The 20,258-nt window shown below is 40.2% G+C and overlaps 1 protein-coding gene across 6 annotated transcripts in view; it reads left to right on the top strand.

Annotated features, from left to right (window-relative positions):
• The window catches only part of CBLB (Cbl proto-oncogene B), a 200,544-nt gene that overhangs the window by 88,607 nt on the left and 91,679 nt on the right, over nt 1–20,258 (top strand). For all 6 annotated transcript variants that reach the window (XM_075907983.1, XM_014570330.3, XM_006116796.4 and 3 more), the window contains exon 4: nt 13,595–13,741. In XM_075907983.1, the coding sequence (XP_075764098.1) occupies nt 13,595–13,741 (147 nt within the window). The remainder of the gene's footprint in view (nt 1–13,594; nt 13,742–20,258) is intronic.

Genomic DNA, 20,258 nt, shown 5'->3' with positions numbered 1-20,258 from the left:
AGTATAGACTAAGAACTAATCTGTACAGGACTTCGCTGGAAACAGATCACATAAATGACTATTCATCATTTGCACTCAAATTTTGAGACCTACCAGTTAATCATTTTTTTAAATCCATTTAGTGTGTGCCATATTAATTTTGTCATTCTAGTTTTGTAGTACCAAGTCAAAATACCCTGTAAACATCTAAGTATATTACGTGAATGCTATTACTGTTATCAAATAAGCTTGTAGTCTCATTTAAAAAATCAAGTCAGTTTGACAGGATCTAATTTCCATAAACTCATGTTGATTTGCATTAATTACCCTCCTATAGGTAATTATTCATCAATCCCATATCAGCTGGTCCATTATCTTGCCCGAGACTGAGGTCTGGCTGATGGTTCTATAATTGCTTGAGTCATCCTGTTACAAACTGGCAAAACATTAGCTTTCTTCCATTCTTTTGGAACTTCCTTGTGTTGCAAGGCTTACTGAAAATCTGCCTTCAGGGTCAAGCAAAGTATTCACGGTGCTCCTTTTCCAAGAAACAAAAGTAAAGACTTAATCATTTTGGCTTGTATTTTGCCCAAACATTTTGTTGAGCCCTAGCTTATATTAGACCGGGAAGGTTGGTTTAAGGTCTGCAACTCCAGCTGTGTAAATGACGTAGCTGGAGTTTATATACCTTAAGCTGAGCTTGGCACTGTATTTACAGTTGGAGACTAATGTGAACAAATGCTCCCATCTACTTCCCTTACTCCTCACAAGAAGTAGGAGTATCCTCAGCACTTGATTTAGTGGGTCTTTACTAGACCCATTAAATCGAATCAGAAGATAAATCTCCAGCGCAGTAAGTATAAACGTGGCCTAAGGGAGACAGCTGGCCTGTAAAATTTTGGCACAGATAATCTAGGAAAGCAATAAGCAACTGAAAACAGAGTCTTGCTAGGTGTTGGACATCCTTAATAACAGGTGACAGTGCCAGTCCTGACAATAATATATTGGCAGCATATATTTGTATTCAGTAGCATCCCAATGTTTCAGTGGCGATCAGGGCACCATTGGGCTAGGCACTCTTTCTGTAAAAACACATAGGTGGACGTGGTCTCTGCCATGCCAACATAATTTACTTCGGCAATGACATTTGAAAGATTTGAAATGTTTTTGCTGAAATGCTCTCAGCTCACAAACTGTATGTTAGGGAAATCATTATCTGTTTTTGTTGTTGGTTGTGACAATTGTAAACCCTCCCCCACAGCCTATGTTAAGCCCTCTGCAAACAACATGATTGTCACATCTCTACATATACATGTATTTATTTCAATTAATATGTAAAGAGAAAGCACCTATCCTAATTTTCAGGCACTTTGGACATACTTCAGAAATGTTTATAGATGCATGATTTGGCTTACTACATGAATCAATATTAAATCAATTTATTCAGATTAAATCAATGTATTCATTTTAAACAAGGCTATATAGATGAGTCTCAGAGGAGCAGAAATGGTGATTCTAAGCAACTGTTCATGAGTAGAAAGTTTTGACAGTGGTTGACTGGTGAATAGAACCAGACAAATTAACATCCACCATGCTTTGCTTCTGGACACGTCAGCTTTAGTTATGTTAAATCCATGTATTTTTTTGTAGACAATTTAATAGTCAGCTCAATTAAAATATATAGTGATAAAATCAATAAATATTAGTGCTTAGTTCATTACCTATACGGTAATGATGTTGACTATTGTTTACAACATTTTTAGACTTGTAAATATTAAAGCATTTATATAGTTAGTATGAAGTAGTGGATTTGAGTTTGACTCTTCTCTACAGATGTAATAGTGTAGCCGGTTAAATAATTAACCAATAAGTGATGCTTATCAGTAAATGCTACCAGCTACATGTACCACCCACTCTTCTGCAGTTCTGTATTGAAAGAATTTTGAGAGCCAGAGGCCAGACACACTTGGTCACTCCTGGCTTGTGGTAGATCCCAGCGACTACCCCTGCTATGGCTCTGCATTTAAAGGATTTAAAGTAAAGGATTTACTTTAAATGCAGAGCTACAATGTGGGGAGCTGCTGGGACCTGGCATGAACTGGGACTGAGTCAGCATGCCTGCCTGCCGGCTCTCAAAATCCATTCAGTGCAGAGCTGTAGTGGGGGGTAGATGCTAGGACCTGGCACAAGCCAGGACTGAGCCAGCCTACCCGCAGGCTGGCTCCCAAGCTCCTTTAAATGCAGAGCCACTTATCAATTAATTGTGTAACTGACAATTTTTTGTCAGCTACACGTTTACCAAGTTACATGCTTCCTAACATCCCTACTTCTTCCCCAGTTTAACTGGGATGTTCATTTGGGCTGATCATACATTGCCTTTGTAATCTGTTACCTGCCTGTCATATTAAGCGCACTACGTAAGTTGTTTTGCCCTGTTCAGTAGGACTTAGTATGTGGTATCTATTTCAGCTATACAGGGTAGGGATATGAGCATAGAGCAGGGGTTGGCAACGTACGGCATGTGTGTCATAGGTGGTACTCAAGATGATTCTTGTGGCACGCATATCATGATATAGGGGCTGGGCAGCCTGGCAAGCGGAGCAGTTGGTGTGACACTGCGCTTGGCTTCACATCCTTGGGCAGTGCAGCTCTCAGGAGCTAAGGGGTAACCCCCCCCCCCCCCCCACCCACTACAGGGTCTGCCTCCTGCTCCAGGAGGGGGCGGGGTGGGGCTGCTCCACAGGGAAGCGTGGCTGGCCACGCGCTACTGCCGCCTCTGTGGGGCACCAGGCCCCTGGCTAAGACACAGCTGTTCCCCACAGATGGGGAGACCCCCAGCACCCTGCTGTGTCTGGCCAGGGACTGGACACAGCCCTGGCCAGACACAGCTTCCAGCCCTGGAGCTGCAGCCTGCAGGTGAGGGGCGAGCCTTGGGCAAAGGGCTGGGCCAGGCAGGGAAGTGATTCACCCTTCCTCCCCCAATTTCTCCTCGCCCCAGCGCAGCTCCCAGGCGGCTGCAAGTCCCAGCGCTGCTGCCCTGCCAGTGTGTGCGCCAGGAGCACAGGGAAGTGGGGGCAGGAGGGGAGAGAAGGAGGGTGCAGGGACAGGATGGTAGGTGGCAGAACTTGCACTGAGGGGAATGGGAAAAGTTAAATCTTGGCATGCTGCTTCTGAAAGGTTGCCGACTGCTGATATAGAGCGTGTGTGTGTGTAGCACAGTGATCACCAACCAGTAGATCAGGATCTACCAGTAGATCAGGATCTACCGGCAGATCTAGGAGCCTCTAACAGGTGATCCTGACTGGTTTGGCTGGGAGGCTATCAAGTGCCAGCTCTTCAACTGCCCTTTCCCACACTGCCCTGCTACTCCTGCCCAGAGCCTCAGAGCTGCCCCGTGGAAGCCTCCTGCTTGTTGTGTAGAGTGGGGGAGAAAGAGACAGTGGGTGCTGATGTAAATCTGCCCCCCGCCATACTGTATCTTCACAGAGTAAGAAGGGCGGGGCCTCAGCGAAGAAGTGGGGACAGATCCTGGATTGACTTAATTTCAAAAAGTGATCTTGTGCTTAAAAAGGTTGGAGACCACAGGTGTAGTGAATATATATATGCATGCATGCAAAAGCTATGACACACTTCATGGCATTGTGTGTTCTTCCACCTTTTTCCCATCACCGTTTCTTAGTGTGACTGAGAGGGGAGCACGCACTTTCCATAAACCATTCAGTGTTTGTCATCTTTACGCTATTGACATGGGTTTGAAGAATAACCATGTTTTATTGATATGGATGCTTGAGGATTACTTCAAACTAAGGCTGCTAAGCAGTATCACACAAAACATCAGGTCCCTATGATATGTTTTATGGTCTGAATTTTAAAACTGAAGACAAAGGAGGAAAGGTTCCATATGCATTACCTATTAGTTGAGCTTTGAAGTGTGCCCACAAAATCAATTTTAGTCAACATTCAAAGCTTTGTGCTTATTTCCATGGGCACTAATGCACTCTAGATTTTTATTTTTTTTTATTTTTGTTAGCTTGGGGCTCAGAGTTGATGGCCATTTGTTGAAAATCTGTTTGTTTTTGCACAACAGTACAAAACCTATCTAATTTTAACTATTTAATTCCTTTTAATTAGCTATTCTGTTTTGTAAGGATAAGTTGAACTTTGATTACTGTTCTTTCTTTCAGATGATAGTGATTATATGTCTTCATCCCATGAATAGACCTGTTCTGATAAATATATTAGGCACAGTCTCAACAACCTCAATTTTTGTATGTAGGGAAGTTGTGTAATGTTTACTCTCTGGGTAACTAAGCTTTTTTGCTTTTGAGCTACACAATCTCAGTCTTTGAGAACCTTCAGTGCCTATTGTTAACAAAGATCTGCTTATTTTGGTATAGAGTGGCTGTTTTTAGCCACTTCAAAAGACAGTCCAAGGATCAGGAATTGTAGACAGGAACAGCAGTTTCTGACTGGAGAAGAGGAGAGAAGGAAGAAGAGCTTTCTAAGGAAAGAAGCAGCACTCCAAAAGTAATACATGTGATCTGATTAAGAGTTTCTGACGGCAAGAATTTTCATTCTTTGCCTACCTTGTTTCTTTCTTTTTTGGCTTTTTCTTTTCATACATCATATAGAAATAAGAAAAAGGGAAGGAACAAGAATAGAGGAGGCTTTAAAATTGTTTTTAAATTATGTAGAGGGGCAGAATGGAGGTGAGTTAACAATAGTGAGCATCTCCTTTTCTTTCAGCAACTGCCCCCACTCATCCTCCTTTTGAGTTCTTCCAGTATTTAGGGTTGTATGGTGCTCTTTCAGCATTTGGCAGACAAGCACTGGCTAAGCATTTACCCAGAGGAGAAGTGTATGAGTAGTTCTTTCCTGTTACTGGCAAACCCAGCTTTTCCAGGATTTATGAAAAAAATGGTCATTACTTATGTATAAATGACTTGTTACACATGAGATAAGGTAATACAATTTACATTTATGCAGTGCTTTTCAGTCAAAGTTCTTGATGTATTTATCAGTTTGTTAAACCTCACAATACCTGAGGAAAGGAAGTATTCTCATTTCCACTTTACTAGGGCACACCGAGGTTAAGTGGCTTTCCTTTGGTGTCTTGAATGAGTCATTAGGAGTACTAGAAATTAGAACCCCAATTATTCTGACTCAATACTTCAAATACTGGACCATGTTCCCTCCCCTTCCTATGCTTTTAAATGTGATTTGTACACATACCCCAGAGTTGAACTGACTTCCAATTATGGGAATAAAAACTATTTTCTCTCACAGGGACATACTGTCAGCATCATTCAGTTGTCTTCAATCCCTTCAGTTCATTAAGTAGGGATGATTTGTTAGCACTAATGGATGTATTTCATGCAATGAATAATCTGCAGTTACACCCATTTTCTATTAGGCTAGTCTAGACTGCAAGCCTCTTTCGAAAGAGGCTTTTTCGAAAGATACTTTCGAAAAAGCTTCTTTTGAAAAAGAGCATCCAGACTGCAATCTCTTCTTTTGAAAAAGTGAGCCGCTTTTTCGAAAGAGAGCACCCACGCAGTCTGGATGCTCTCTTTCAAAAAAGCCCTCTTTCTATTCAAGAATGCCTTTTTTCGAAAGAGCACTTTCGAAAAAAGGCGTTCTTCCTCATGAAATGAGGAGTACCACCGTCGAAAGAAAAGCCACGTTTTTTCAATTTAATTTCGAAAGAACACGGCTGTAGTCTAGATGCAGGTGAGGTTTTTTTTAAAAAAAGGCTACTTTTTTTGAAAAAACCCTGCAGTCTAGACACAGCCCAAGACAAGGAGAGCGTTCTATAAGAGTAGGAGGAAGGAATGAGGGTGGGGCCAAAGTGGCACGTGATTGCAGAAAGTGAAATGTTAACTGGCTAGTATCACAGGCAGTGGCAGCCCCATTATGTATATCTTCTTACATTCATTACATCCAGGTAATTCATGGATAAACTACAGTGCAGTCGTGAGCATAGCATTTCTTACTGCATTGGCAGTTGGTGATTGACAGCCTGACACTTATGTCAGTAGGAGACCATAATTCATTCTCCAGGGAAGGGAAGCTGGCAGGTATTGAAGAAATATGTTCATTTGGGATTGAAGGGGAAGGAGGAGATATTCAGACATTAGTAGAAGAGGCACAGTTAGTTTTGTGGTTCTAATCACCATGGTAATGGAACATCTAAAAACACTATATTAATGAACAGAGACAAGATTGATGAAGTAAAAACTTTCACTGGACTGGCTTTTGTTGGTGGAAGGCAAGCTTTTAAACTTAGAGTGAGCTCTTCGCTAAGGCTATGTCTACACTGCAGTGCTATGTCGGAATGCTGAAGGTATCCCAAAATAGCTATCCCGCGTCTTGAGAGTAAGCCAGTTATTTTAAAATATAACAGGCTTACTATTCCAGCGTCCCTGTAAACCTCCTTCCATGAATAAGGGAGTTTTGGAATAGCAGATTATTTGAAAATTACAAAATAGGCTAATCAAAATTGACTTGCGTAGCTTATTTTGAGCTATGGGTGCAGTGTAGACGCACCCTGAGTTTTTCAAAAACCCTATGAGATAAGGAAGTTTTATCCTCTTTACATATTGGGAAATTGAGGAACAAAGTTTAAGAGACTTACACAGACACACAGGAATGGTGGCTAGCAGAGCCAGGGATAGAGAACCCGAGCCTTCCTGGCTCCCGGGTCTATGACCTAACCCCAAGATCATCCTTCCTTATTATTGCTAAGTGCGGTATGTTGTATCTCTTACTGTTATCAGAAAGCACGGACCTGAAATGTTTGTTTTAAATATAGCTCATCAAAATGAGGTTTGAGCTTTATATGCAGTTTGGATTTTAAAGCTTTATCAGCTTGCTTTTTATTTTGGAGTTAAAAATCAACCGTTCACTTTATGAATTTTCTCCGAGCATGTTTCTAAGTTCATAAACACGTAGGACTTGCAAGATTCCAATTAATATGTATTATGCCTATTTTCTGAAAAAAATACTATGGCTTATTTTTTCTATAACAGCAGATTGAACTACTTTTGTCTTTAGACATAATTTACAAAAACAGTGCTGCTGTTTGGATATAACTAAAAGACATTCTAGATCCAGTGGCTTTCCTTATGAAAGAGGGATTGTGTTTCATTTTTTTGAACTTGAGAAACTGGCAGCATTAGTGATCACATCGCTTGCTGTGGCAGATTGCTGCCTAACAAATAATGTTTACTCTTGTGCAAAGATAATGATCATTTATTAAATGCATCAAAGGAAGTAACTTCACAGTAATCTAATTTTTGGAATGATGCAGTTTCAAAATTAAACAGCTGATCTTTCATGTTATACCTCTTAGGGAATCTGATTTTTCTTGCATGCTCTTGGACGTTTCTAGGACTATATAGACTTTTATTTATTGCCAAACAAGAGGCAGAGGAGTTACTTTAATCAAGAGACAACTGGTAGCATACAGTAAAGCTGTTTGCATAGACGTAACAAAAATAGACTGGAAACAAAATAACAGGCAGACAGTTGTATTTTCTTTCCATTTATTTGCATAGGTTTAAATATAGTTTATCAATGTGTCTTTGTGTGTGTATATTAAAAAAAAAGTCAGATTTATGTGCTTTTCAGTTATCGTGAAGATGGAGAAAGGCATGTGGACCTCTGCTTCGCTTCATATATTTATGCATGTAGTGGTCCTAGCTAATAACTATGTTGGTGGTTGCAGTGAGTAGGGATGTTAAAAAGTGTAAAATTAAGTAACTGCAGTTACACGCAGGACAGCAGGGTGTGTGTGTGTGTGTGTGTGTGTGTGGGTGTGTGTGTGTGTGTGTGTGTGTGTGTGTGTGTGTGTGTGTGTGTGTACCAGCTCCCATCCTCCCAACCGCGCTAATGCCTCTGTATCAGAAGCAGCAGCATAGGGGGATGGGTGGTTCCCCAGGAGCTGGTGCCTACGGGATATTGACTTTTGTGTAACTGTGAGTGCTAACCAATAAGCCCAGGCTCATAGGTTAACTTTGAACTAGGTTATGTTTTCACCGCCCCCCCCCCCCAAGTGATGAGTGTATTCTCTTGGGCTTTTTGGTCTATAGATGTCAGTGTGTTTATCATTATTCCCATTTCACAGTTGGGGTCGACAGAGGCACAAAAGTGTACTAGTTTATCAAATGTACAGCAGATCAGTGGCAAACCAGGAACTCTGTCTAGTGCTGAGTCAGCCAGACCACACCATCTCCATTAAAATAAAATTGGCTTTCGTGTATGACATGAAATGTTGCCACAGCCAGGTTTTTAATATTGTTCCATGTCAGGCATGCTTACATTTCCTCATAGGCCTTCAGTGCAGCAAGGGCTGGAGGAGGTAGGCCATCAGCCCCACTTACAGCCTTACCCCCTCTGCTGAGGCCTCAGCCCCCACCACTGGGAGGGGAGGAGGCAGGGCAGCACGCTGAGCACCCATGCTTCCCTCCCTGCCTCCCCAGTGGAGGGGCAGGTGAGCGTGCACACGTGTGCTCCAGCCTGCCTGGCCCCTGGAGAGGGAGGAGGCCATGCAGCCCCAGCCTCTCCAGCCCCTGGAGTACTGAGAAGGGAGGAGGGTGTGTGGCCTGAGCCTCCCTGGCCCCCAGAGCACAGGGAGGAGGGGCACTTGGGGGCAGCAACATTCAGCCCCCAAAATGCCTACAGCAGGTGGTCTGGGCGGCAGTGTGTGGCTGGGGCCATGCCTGATGGTTGAGAAGGTTGTGCCTTCCCCTGCCTAGGCTTCCAGATGCCCATGAATTTCCTATTTTATAAAAACTGTAGGGTAGAACTTCTCTTCAAAAATCTTTATTACTTGCTAGTGCCACTCTGGTATTATGAGTTAGATATCATAATATTTTCTTTATTAAGCTATAATTTCAAATGATTATAATGGAATGATGAAAATTCCTTCTGGGATGAAGTGTATGCAGGCTTCATTGCAGCTACAGAGTAAATATTTTCACTACATTTGACGAGAAAATTGGTTCAGCAGTTAGTGCTATCTTGCAAACAAACCCAGTACTCTCCTTGGCTTTATTTGTTCTCTCAGATGGCTTTGTTTTAAAAAACTGTTTCTGACAAGCAATTGCTTCATTGTGTAGGCTGATTACTTAGAACATTTATATTCTTTTACAGTTAGAAATAAAAAAATATATAGTTTCGGAAGAAGATCCTTAATTGGTACAAGTAGCAGAGCTCTGTTGACAATCATGCAATACCCCTTGACCGCAGAGGAATGCTACCAGCTGAAAATTTGATCCGCTATAGTTAAATGTATGTGTTGAATGCAAGCAAAATGCAGCCTTTTCTGTGGCATACAGGGTTATGATCAAAATATGCTTTCAGAATGCTCACTGACTTTGCCAGTACTTGGTGAATCTATCTCTGCGTAGAAGTTGAAGCTACTGGATGGGTTAGGTGGGCTGTGGAATGGAAAAGTGTAATTGTCTATGCGTTGGAGATCAGGCTGATCCAGGGGAGGAGTATTTGCATCTATAGTCGTTGTTGGACAGGTGGCAGATGATATGGAGGAAAAGTGAGTCATGCAGCCTATAAAATACAATCTATATACAATTAGTTAGTGGAAAGATATTCCTAAATATTCCCACAGAATAACTGTCCTTTGATATAAGGTGACTGACTAATCTTATTGAGACAATCCAGAAAAGAAGAAAAAAAAATATTTTGATGTTACTTTCTTTGATGCATTTCCTGCATCATGGCTTCCTCTGTTCTGCCATGGATTACTTGAGGTCCAGATCTACCTACTATAATAATGGCTGTGAGAAATACTCTGTGCAGTGTGGTTACGTCAGCCTCATCCCCAGTGTAGACAGAGCTAGGTACAAGAACATTTTTTTATCAACATTATAACTGTCTATAAAAGAAGTGGATTTACTGTAGTGATGGAAAAACCCTGTGTCGCAGTAATAAATATCTATGTTACAGCAGTGTGGGTGCAGTGCAGCAGCTGTGCCACTGTAATGCTTGTAGAATAGGCATTTGTCATGTCCTCACTTGCATTGTGCCTTCTGTGAAGTACGATATGGAATTTCTATTTGGATTTGGGATTTTGGAACAAAGGGCTGTCTGCATCTATGCAGATCTTAAAACCCAGCGTGCCTCCTTACACCATTATTAAAATAGTTTAATATTTGGGGCCTAATGATCCTTAGCATCTGAACACTTCACACTCATTAATAGGTTTTATCTTTGCCACCTCCCTGTGAGGTAGGGATGTGTTAAAAACCGAGTGATTTGCACAGTGTCACATAGGACATATGTGGCTGAGCTAGGAAATGAAAACAGGTCTTTGGAATCTGTCCAGTCTCCTGTCCATTTGACTTTCTGTGGCTTACTAACCCTAATTAACACAGAGGAACTGCAGCCATGTTTTATAATGAATTGTGCTCTGTTTAAGAGTTGACAGTTCAGTTTTCCAGCCCATCACCACAACTTCAGTTTTTGAAAGAAAAGCCATTCACATCCAGGGTGAAATTGACTGCACCTACAAAAATCAAGGATATTTGGGCTCTGTATGCATGGGAGTGTGTGACAGTGGGGAGAAAGAAATTAACACCTCCAAGCCAGTACCAGTTGCCTATGTGTTTAATTAGCAATTGAAGGTCCTGCGAGCAGGTTACATAGGATTCTGGAACCACAGAAATGTGCATTTGAATTTTCTTTTCTGATATGCACTTAGTACAATACCAGTCTGGCTACTTAGGTGTCATGGAGTGCCTTTTCACAGTATTCAGGTAGCATACAGTCACTCCACAGAGGGATCCTACATGCAGCTCCTATGGAGTTCAGGAGGAAAGATGAGGTGTAATCATTTTCCAAATCAAGGTGAATCGCACCCTCAGAGAGGAAAGCAAGAAGCATCACAGTTCTCAATCTTACTCCTATACCCCACCTGAAATGTGGAGTCCAGAACTGCACATACCATATTTCAGTTGAGGCCTAATCTGAATAGCCTAAGATATCTAAGATATCTACTATAGATTCTTCTGTAGAATATGAATTAAATATTCATCACGCTAATTGTGCTTCCAAAGTTTATTTTATGAAATAGGAACTCAGTGACTTAGCCACTGGTTGATGATCATGATGATATAAATTATTTATTATCTGTACTTATATTTTAAAATAAAGAACTCATCAACTGTATAAGAAATTCACTATTATTTATTAGCTATGTCTAATCTATTTCAGTAAAAATATGAAATTTCATAACTCTTACCAATAACAACTTTGTTTTTTGAGGGACACTTCATTATAGATAGCAAATGGAAAATGCAAGGGGGTTAGCATGGTCTAGTAGATAGAACATTGGACAAAGGCATAAGATTCTGGTTCCATTCCTGGCTCTTCCATTGGTCTGTTCAATCTTGAAAGAGTCACTTCACCTACCTATGCCTCAGTTTCCTGATCTGTAAAGTGGGGATAATGATATTTGCCTCTGCTGGTGAAGTACTTGAGGTTTACTGATGTAAACTATTAAATAAGAGATGGGCATTAATATATTTTCAGTGAAACCAAAGAAAAACATTTTCATTTGAAAATAGTGCCTATGACTACTTCCTCAATATTTCTTTAGCTGAGTTGTTTGCAGAGCAAAACCACGGTTGTATAATTCAAATGCCCCCCCAACCCACCAATCATAGAACAGATCCTTGGCCTGCGTTCAGCAACTTTCATTTGCCTCACTTTCAGTGCAACTTGTTCCACTGAAATCAGTTTAACTATGTTAAACTGTCTTTCCAGTTAGCTCTTCCCAAACTGAATCTGTAATGATGTGGGAAACAGGCCTCCAGATGTGGAGAACAGATGGGAAGTAGAAGGAGAATGTGATTTTAAAAATGTTAGAGATGTACTTTGGTGATTGAAAAGGTCACCCTAAGATGATCCTTGCTTACACTGTGTTTCAGGCCTGAGTAGTAAAAATAAAAATCAGGTGGGCCTCATTAAAGAACAAAGGAAGTGGGGAGTGGGGGTGAGGGAGTTAGAGGAGAACAAATCCATAAAATAAGGAACAGTTGGAGACCCTAACTATAGACATCTGATTTTACTGGATTTATTAAAGACTGCAGAAGAACTAACTCCCATTTGGCTGGGAGTGGAGAGGCAGCATATTAATTTGATGTTTTAAAATCTAATTTTTTAATTGTCATTATTTTATCATCGCTTTCCTCATAGCAAAATTTATAGTAAAAGTTTCAATTTTCAATTCAGTTTCCATTCTCTCTCTCTCTCTCTATTTTTGGTAGCGCTATGAGTTCTTCAGTAGTCTTATGGGATAAAATTTTACATGGTTTTTTGTCAGTGCTAAGTTGCATTTCCTTATGGAAAGACTTTGGGAAATCAGTTCAACTAATGTTGAGTTAGGTGAGCAGGGAAAATGTTTATAATATTATAAAAGATATTTACTTTGTCATGGGTAACCTCAGTAATTGTCCTTCCCAGGTATCTAGAAAAACCTTAAATAACTTTGAATTTTTCTCTTTTAAAAAGCTACAAGCAATTACAAAATTACAGATAGTAAACCTATTGTATTATGTTTTTAGTTTAAATGCTTGCAGCATTAGAGAGCTGTAAGGTAGTTCTTAATGTGTACAGTTAAAAATGGTTCTTGCCTCATTTTTTGCAGATTAATTAGATATAAAAACTTACTCAGAGATCTGCTACGTTTAGTTAAAAACTCTCTCCTTCTTAGCTAGACTGAAAAAGGATATTGCCACAACGAAAGCCTTGTAGAGTTTTTCTTCCCAAAGCTTCTTCACACAAACTCTTTCACAGGAAAGGATCTGAGTTGAAGGATGCGTTGTTCTTTTCACTATACTGAATGGAACTTTTTGTCACCAAAACTAAATTGCTAAAAGCAATGAACTGATGTGAAGCCTGAAAACTTACAGAAGTGAACTAGAAGCAAAATTATTGATTTTATTTGTCACTGCAAATATGAAGGAAATGTTAACAGTTAAGGAGGCCTGGTAAGGAAAGCAAGAAACAGAAGCAACTAAAGTAAAGAGAAACTGAAGAGAATCAAGAGAAAAGTGTCAGGCAGAATGAGTGGAATGTGATAGAGTGGACAGTTAATGCTATCTTTATACTTCCCGAAAACTGAATCGAGATGTGATGCATACTACACATGAAAATATATTTAGAGATTATCCAAATTAGATTACTAGCAGTCTGTCTAATATTCAGCATTGAAACGGAACAGGGATGGCGCTTGTAGGCAATCCTAAAATATACACGTTTAACTCATCTTTTGATTAAAAAAAACCAAAAAACTTTGAGAGCCCGTGAGCTATCACAAAGAGTTGCTAAACAGAATCAAATTCAATTCTGTTGTTGCAAGTTAAAGCTTAAAGCTATATGTAAATTGTCAGTGGAATGTATGAGAGAACTTGGATTGCAAAAACATATTAAGACATGAAAATGTGTTAGACACTTAGTTGCCAGGTTTTGGATTGGAGGTTCTTTGTTTCCCTTTTATGAGATAATAATACAAACACCTTAAATAAACAGGAAGTTGAAAGGCCTATTAAAGATTTTAAAGTTTTCCCTCTTTATTTTTTTCTTTTAATTGCAGGCGAAACCTTACAAAGCTGTCTCTGATCTTCAGCCACATGCTGGCAGAAATCAAAGCAATCTTTCCTAATGGCCAATTCCAGGGTGACAACTTCCGTATCACAAAAGCAGATGCTGCAGAATTCTGGAGGAAATTTTTTGGAGACAAGTAAGTATTGCCAGTTAGAAGGATTGTGCATTCTGTCTTACAACATTCATATAAAGAATATAGATAGATAACTTTTTATGGCGATGCCATAATGATAATTTTGCATTAAGTTACTTTATGGTGCATTATTCTGTTTCTGCAAGTAAAATTAATGTAAAGAAAAATGAACTGTGGGTAGGCAGAATGAAGGGGAAAATAGAAAAAGGATCATTTTCCTTTTAGACTTTCAAATTGTTTCAGTATAGAGGATATAAAACACATGATCTGGTGTATTTTGTCATTCTATGTATAAGGCCGGTCTGCTTTTCACTTTTCTGCTGGCTTCCGTTTCCAGTTGTCCTTCCATATGTTAAGCAAAATCTTAAATTTAGAAAGTAACATAAGCCAAGACAAAACTTTCAAGCAAGATAAGAATATACTTTTTTTTCCTAATTAATCTCTGTAGGCATTAGAGAATGGAGAATCTAAGGTGACCAGCAAAAGATGTAGGTGCTACCGTCGTGCTAAATTAGTTGGAATGTGCTTGTTTTGAAAATACTGGCCTATATTTATGCTTCATAGTACCATGTCACTGAAATTACAGTATCTCCTTTCTTCTAATCTCAGGCTTGTCTCAGTACTTGTCTCAACATCCTTTTCTGCTGTGTAACATTAGAGGCCTAATCCTGAAAACAACATCATGCTTACTGTTATAATACTTTTTATTTTAACTCAAGGAATTATTTTCACTTACACATTTATCACAATATGTTAAATTATTTCATCACTCTTTTACATCTGAGAAATTAAATTTAAAGGTGAATATGAATACTTGGTTCTAATCCTGCAAACACACCTATTGCTGAATGTGTCAAAATGAGAGAAGATACATAGATGGAGTTGAGATGATTTAGCTCAGAGGTGGCCAACCCGGGGCTTTTTTTTTTTCTCACCAACTTTTTTCCTGTGGCTCTTTGCGCTGTATCTACCACTATTTTGGCTCTTCATCTGTAACAGGTTGGCCATCCTGATTTCACCTAGAAATTTAAGTTGAGTATCTGTTGCCACACCAGAAATATTTTTCTCCTAGTAAACTAAACATCACTTGCTCTGAATATTTACAAAAAGATAGTTTCACTTAGAAGATATTGTCACTCCGAAGATGATGTCTGAACCACAATTTAGATTAATTGGTATTCTCAGAGTAGAATAAATATAGTTTATCATTTTTGATAGGCCATTGCATCTCAGATGAATTTTAAGATGTGTTGAAAACAAAACACAATGCATCATATGACTAATTGCCATTTTTTTGTTTTTGCCAATATATCCTGCTACAAGAGGATTAACATAGAGTGAATTAAAATCTTCAACTGAATCTGACATTCACTGCTCATATTACTACATTTACAGTGAACAAGTTTACTGCCCAACGCATACTCTTAGATTAGTAATGTTAGTCTATATTTGGTATCCTGAACCTGTGCTTTTTTACAAATATGTTAAGACAGAGTCCCTATACTGACAACCTTAGAGTCCAACTCTTATACGACAGGTGGAATAACAATTGAAGTGGAAACAGCATATCTCTAGATGAGTTCAGGATGGCTTAATAGAAACAAGCTTTTGGGAGAATACTTTGTACAAGAAAGAAGGGGTTGTAATTGTACTGGATTGTTTAAATATTTGCAACTAAATGGAGGACTTCAAACACAAATTGTTACATTATTTTTAAATACTTCAGGGGCATTACAGAAACTAGATGAATACATGATGCAGAGTCTTGTCACTACTTCGTTATCAGTATTTATCATTGCAAAACACTTAGTGGCATGAACAGAAAAAGAGGTTGGGGAGATAAATAGATTAATAGATTTTTAAGATCAGAAAGGGCCATTATGATCATGTAGTTTGAACTTCCTGTATAAAATAGCCCATAGTATTTCACTAAGCAATTCCTGAATAAAACCCCTAACTTCTACTTGAGCTAGAGCAGCTGTGGCCAACCCGAGACTCACGAGACACATGCGGCTTCCCCCTCCCCCCCCCAACTCTCCCGGTGCGGCTCACGAAGCCCCCCGCACCTCCAAAAATGGGGTTCTCCTCCCGGCTCCCTGTGTTGACCTGGGCAGGAGAGCCGTTGGGTGTGGCCATGAAAGATGAGAATTAAAGATGGTGTCGCGAGCCTGCTGTGGCCTAAAAGCCTCAAAACATGTTTAAATGTGTTTTCTTAAAGGGGCAGGCCTTTTTTTTCTCTCGACAACTTTGCCCTGGCTTATAGTGCTGGTTCTACTGCTATGTTGGCTCTTCTACTGCTATGTTGGCCACCCCTGAGCTAGAGCATGTCTTTTTAAAATACACTTCAAATGATGTGTAGTCCACTATGGCCCTAGGCAATGGTTCTAGTGTTTAATTACACTCACTGTTAAAAATATGTCCCTCATTTCTTATCTGACTTTTGTTTAGTTTCAGCTTCCAGCCACTGGATCTCTTTAGGCCTTTGGCTGCTAAAATAAATAGCCCTCTCTAGGGATGTAAAAGAGGAATTCAGTAGTTGACTACCCGATAAGCCTAGGCTTAGGTTATCAAATTGACTACTTGCATTTCCCCCCTCTCCCTCTTGCTACCTCTATATCAAAGGGAGGGAAACAGGAGCCAGTACTGGCAAGAGCCAGCTTAAAAGCTGTCCTCCTCCCCCCCCCCGGGCACTGTCTCCACAGTGGGCGCGGGGGGCAAGGGAGGCAGAGATGCAGCGGTTCTTTGGCTCTGCCTTTTAAATGTAGTAAGACCCAGTGCTGTGCAGATCCAGGCGGCTCTTACTACATTTAAAAGGCAGAGCTGCAACAGTCTGGACCTGGCTCAAGCCGGGACAGAAGCAGACCTGAGCAACACTTCTGCCTTTTAAATGTAGGAAGAGCCACCTGATACATTGGCAGTATAGCACTAGGTGAGGGTGGGAGGACTACATGTAACTGTGAAGGTTAACCGATGAGCCAGCAGTTTACGCTATCACATCCCTACTGCTAAGGCAAGGCTACTCAACATGGGCTGCATGCGGCCTGTGGCCCATTTGTTTGCGGCCCGCGGAACAGTTTGAGTTTATGCGGGGCTCAACACTTGGCCTGTGGGTGGGATCCTTTGAACATGGCCTCCACTAGGAGCACATTCCACAATGGTGAGACATCTCCCAGGTGGGGTGAGCATTGAAATATGCAAGTGAACGGGCTGGCTGGAGCGGACGAGTACAGGGTGTTGGCGTTTCTAACCCCCAGGAAGGAGGTGACAGCAGCACCAGGGCATTGTGGGAATTGCTGGCTGCTTAGCTTAGTGGGCAGAGCCTGAGAGGTGCTGACTAGCTCACACTGGCCACGTTTGGGTCTGGCACCCTGGCTTAAAACTTGATCTTTGAATTCATGCCCGTCAGAGTGAAAGAAGCTTTTTGCATATATATTTGCATGTATATGCAACCACACTTACACTGTGGCCCTCGGCATGTGCTGTGAGTATTTTTGTGGCCCCCGGGGCTTCCAAAGTTGAGTAGCCCTGTGCTGAGATCCAAACCAGTGTTTTGTTCATCTAGTGAATTCCATATCTAATCTGTGCTGTCTAATTTAGGCTGTAAATTCTCTGAGTGTGAGACCATGTGGAACCATACACAGGCAAACCTCAATAAATAGTTGCTAATGCTAGTAGGCTGACTCTTTTAAGAAATTGCAACTCGCTCATGATTTACTACTGAGCTGTGAGGTTGTTAATAGTTCATCTGCACTCAGCATCCTTGATGTTCACTCAGGTTTAGTTAATTGTGTTTAACTGTAAAACATGTAACAGCATGAATGTTGACTACATAGATGAGTAAAAGTTATTATCTTGCATTACTACTTAATCTCTTCATTAAATGAAATGCCTGAAGCCTTTTAGGCATGAATTGTCTTTTAATTCATTGAGTAACTCATGGTGATGTGCCTTTGGGTCACATCCTTTTAAAGTGGGCGTATTATGACAAATTGTTCTGCAAATACTTTAAGAACCCCTTCTTTCCTAGACGTAGTGAATACTTCAAGCTTTAGGGTGTTGTACAAGATATTATAAATGATTAAAATTTCCAATGTTGGTGCTGGTAAATAAGTACAGTATTTAATTCATTGCTCAAAGACAGTATTTTCAAACCCATCTGGGCACGTTTGACCCCTTAATCCTAACTTTAGGCCCCAATTCTGCAACTGGCTCCGCAGTCCTGTGTCATTGTGAACCCATTGGAAGTGACTTGTAATCTGCATGTGATCAAAGTCCTACCCATGGAGAAAAAGAGGCAGGATTAGAGCCATAGTGACTTAAATAAAAAGTGAGAGGATTTTTTTTTTTGAGTTGCTGGACACTGCAAATCCTATTCAAGTCAGTAGGAGCTTCAGGGAAGCCAGGGGAAAAATAGTCCACATATACAGGAATATGAACTTAGTGACAATGTTTGGACTGGGCCTACAGGAAGCAAGGTGGATGTCAGGAACTCCAGGAGAAGTAAGATGCATTAATGAAGATGTGGGAGACAATGAAGTTGAGAATTCTGATGCCTGGAGAGAGAAAAGGTTGGGCCTTACAGGTGTTGCAGAGGAAGAAATGACATATATGGATGCTGTCAAAGCTGTTATCCAGGTTAAGGGGACGGAGTGACAAAGATTGTGATTACATCTGTGAAGGGGAGGGGGAGTTTTAGGGATGGGCTATAAAGAGTTTTTGCTGTGATAAGGTGCTATCAGGAAGACATGCTGAGATCCAGGATTGCGTAGATGGAGATAAGTCAGGGTTGGAAATGTGTGGGTCATTTGTGTGGAGTTAGTAGTTGAGAATGTGAAGAGCTAGAGAAGGAGAGAGTCTGTGGAAGGAAAGAAGTTGGGAATCTCTGAAAGGAACTGATGGAGCTGCCAGAAGAACCAGCAGACAGTCACAAGCACTAAGATAGGACAAGATTTCAGTAGGATTAGAGTGGAATAGACTCAAGCAAGGAATAGGAGCAAGCAGTTTCAGGTAGTGTGAAAGCTTTTTTTCTCTTAGGTTTTATTTATTTATTTACAGTGAAGCTAAATGTACAACTAAATGGAATTCAGAAATTGTAGGGTGTGTAATCAGCAGTTCCATTTGTTTACAGCCTCTTTAGTAACCCCTAATGGATTGTAAACATTCACATAACATAATCTGATCACTTTTTCATTATCCATATTTTATTACTACATAGCACTTGAACTTTAATTTTTTCCTAGTTCCTCACTCATTTTAGTACTATTTTTGCAGCTTTGATTTAGTTTCTGCTCTGTGTAAAAAATGTGCAGAACATGATAGAAAGCAATCCTGCAATGACAGGGAGAGTGGGCTAGGTAACCGGACGCATTTTTTTTTCAGTCTCCTAATTATAAATTACGATGAAGTCAGTGCTTCTGATGAGTGATCAAGACCTGCGGTTTGTGACCATTTTATATTGCAAAACTAATCAGTAATATAAATGTCAGTATTTTTCAGATTGTTTATTTCTTTATAATTCTGTCATTTATTCAGTAGAATACCATTATATCAATTCTGCTTTTATATTTACTGCTAAGCCTTCACAAAAACCTACATTTTTATCATACAGATTTGTATTACTTTTATTAGGCAAATAAGTTTTCCCCCTCCATGTGGTTTTAATGGAAATGGAACTGACTTAGTTCTTTGTTAGTTTGGGTTTATATATTATTGCTGCCATTACAGTATTGAGAAAAATATAAGCCCAGATTTTTTTTTCCATGAGTCTAGAAAAAATGTGGTTAATGAATTTTCAGTGGCAGTGTAAGTTCTTTCAAATTGATACTTTAGGCTATAGTAGTCAGTCAGCAAAACAGTTCTATTTAATGAGGTGGATTCTTCATTGTAAATTAGTATGAAGGCACCTGGCACTCCCTATTCCTGTACTAAAAAAAAAAATCGTATTGAATTGGTGGGTCAGCCACTAGCATGGGCTTCCCAAATGCTTTCAAATGGAACAGGACTACAGTGTGAAAAATGCAGTCATCTGAGACTGACTTTGCAGATGGCCTAACTTGGATATTTGGTACAGTGAACTGCAATCCCTGATGCAGACAGGGTAAGGAATTTAGAGAAATGGGAGTTGACTCCATGTAAATATAGAAAGCTCTTCTTTTTCCAGCCCCTTGCTGTTCCAGATCATGCACATTCATAGATGGTTGTGGCCATTGATGACTGTGGGTGTTTGGAATTCACTGTTCGCTTACTGAAGCCATGGTGTCGGGGCATCTCTGTGCAAAAGTGCTAAGCTACCTCAGGAAATACTAAATTAAGCACTGCTCAAAAGAGATGGCACTTAGGCAAGGGATGCAACCCTTGCTTCTTCATTTTCAGAGGCTTGCCCTCCAGTGTTAGGCTTCAGTTGTACTTATGACACATAGGATCACTATTGTAACTTGTTGCATAGACTGGATGGCATGATGGAGTAGCATTGCTTTTTTGCCCCTCTTTGTGACTGATCTTCTCTGGCCTTCCTTGTATT

This window comes from Pelodiscus sinensis, chromosome 1, assembly GCF_049634645.1.
Source record: "Pelodiscus sinensis isolate JC-2024 chromosome 1, ASM4963464v1, whole genome shotgun sequence".
Classification (NCBI taxonomy): Eukaryota; Metazoa; Chordata; order Testudines; family Trionychidae; genus Pelodiscus; species Pelodiscus sinensis.
The sequence above is the reverse complement of the archived record's forward strand: the minus strand, read 5'-3'. Positions and strand labels throughout refer to the sequence as shown.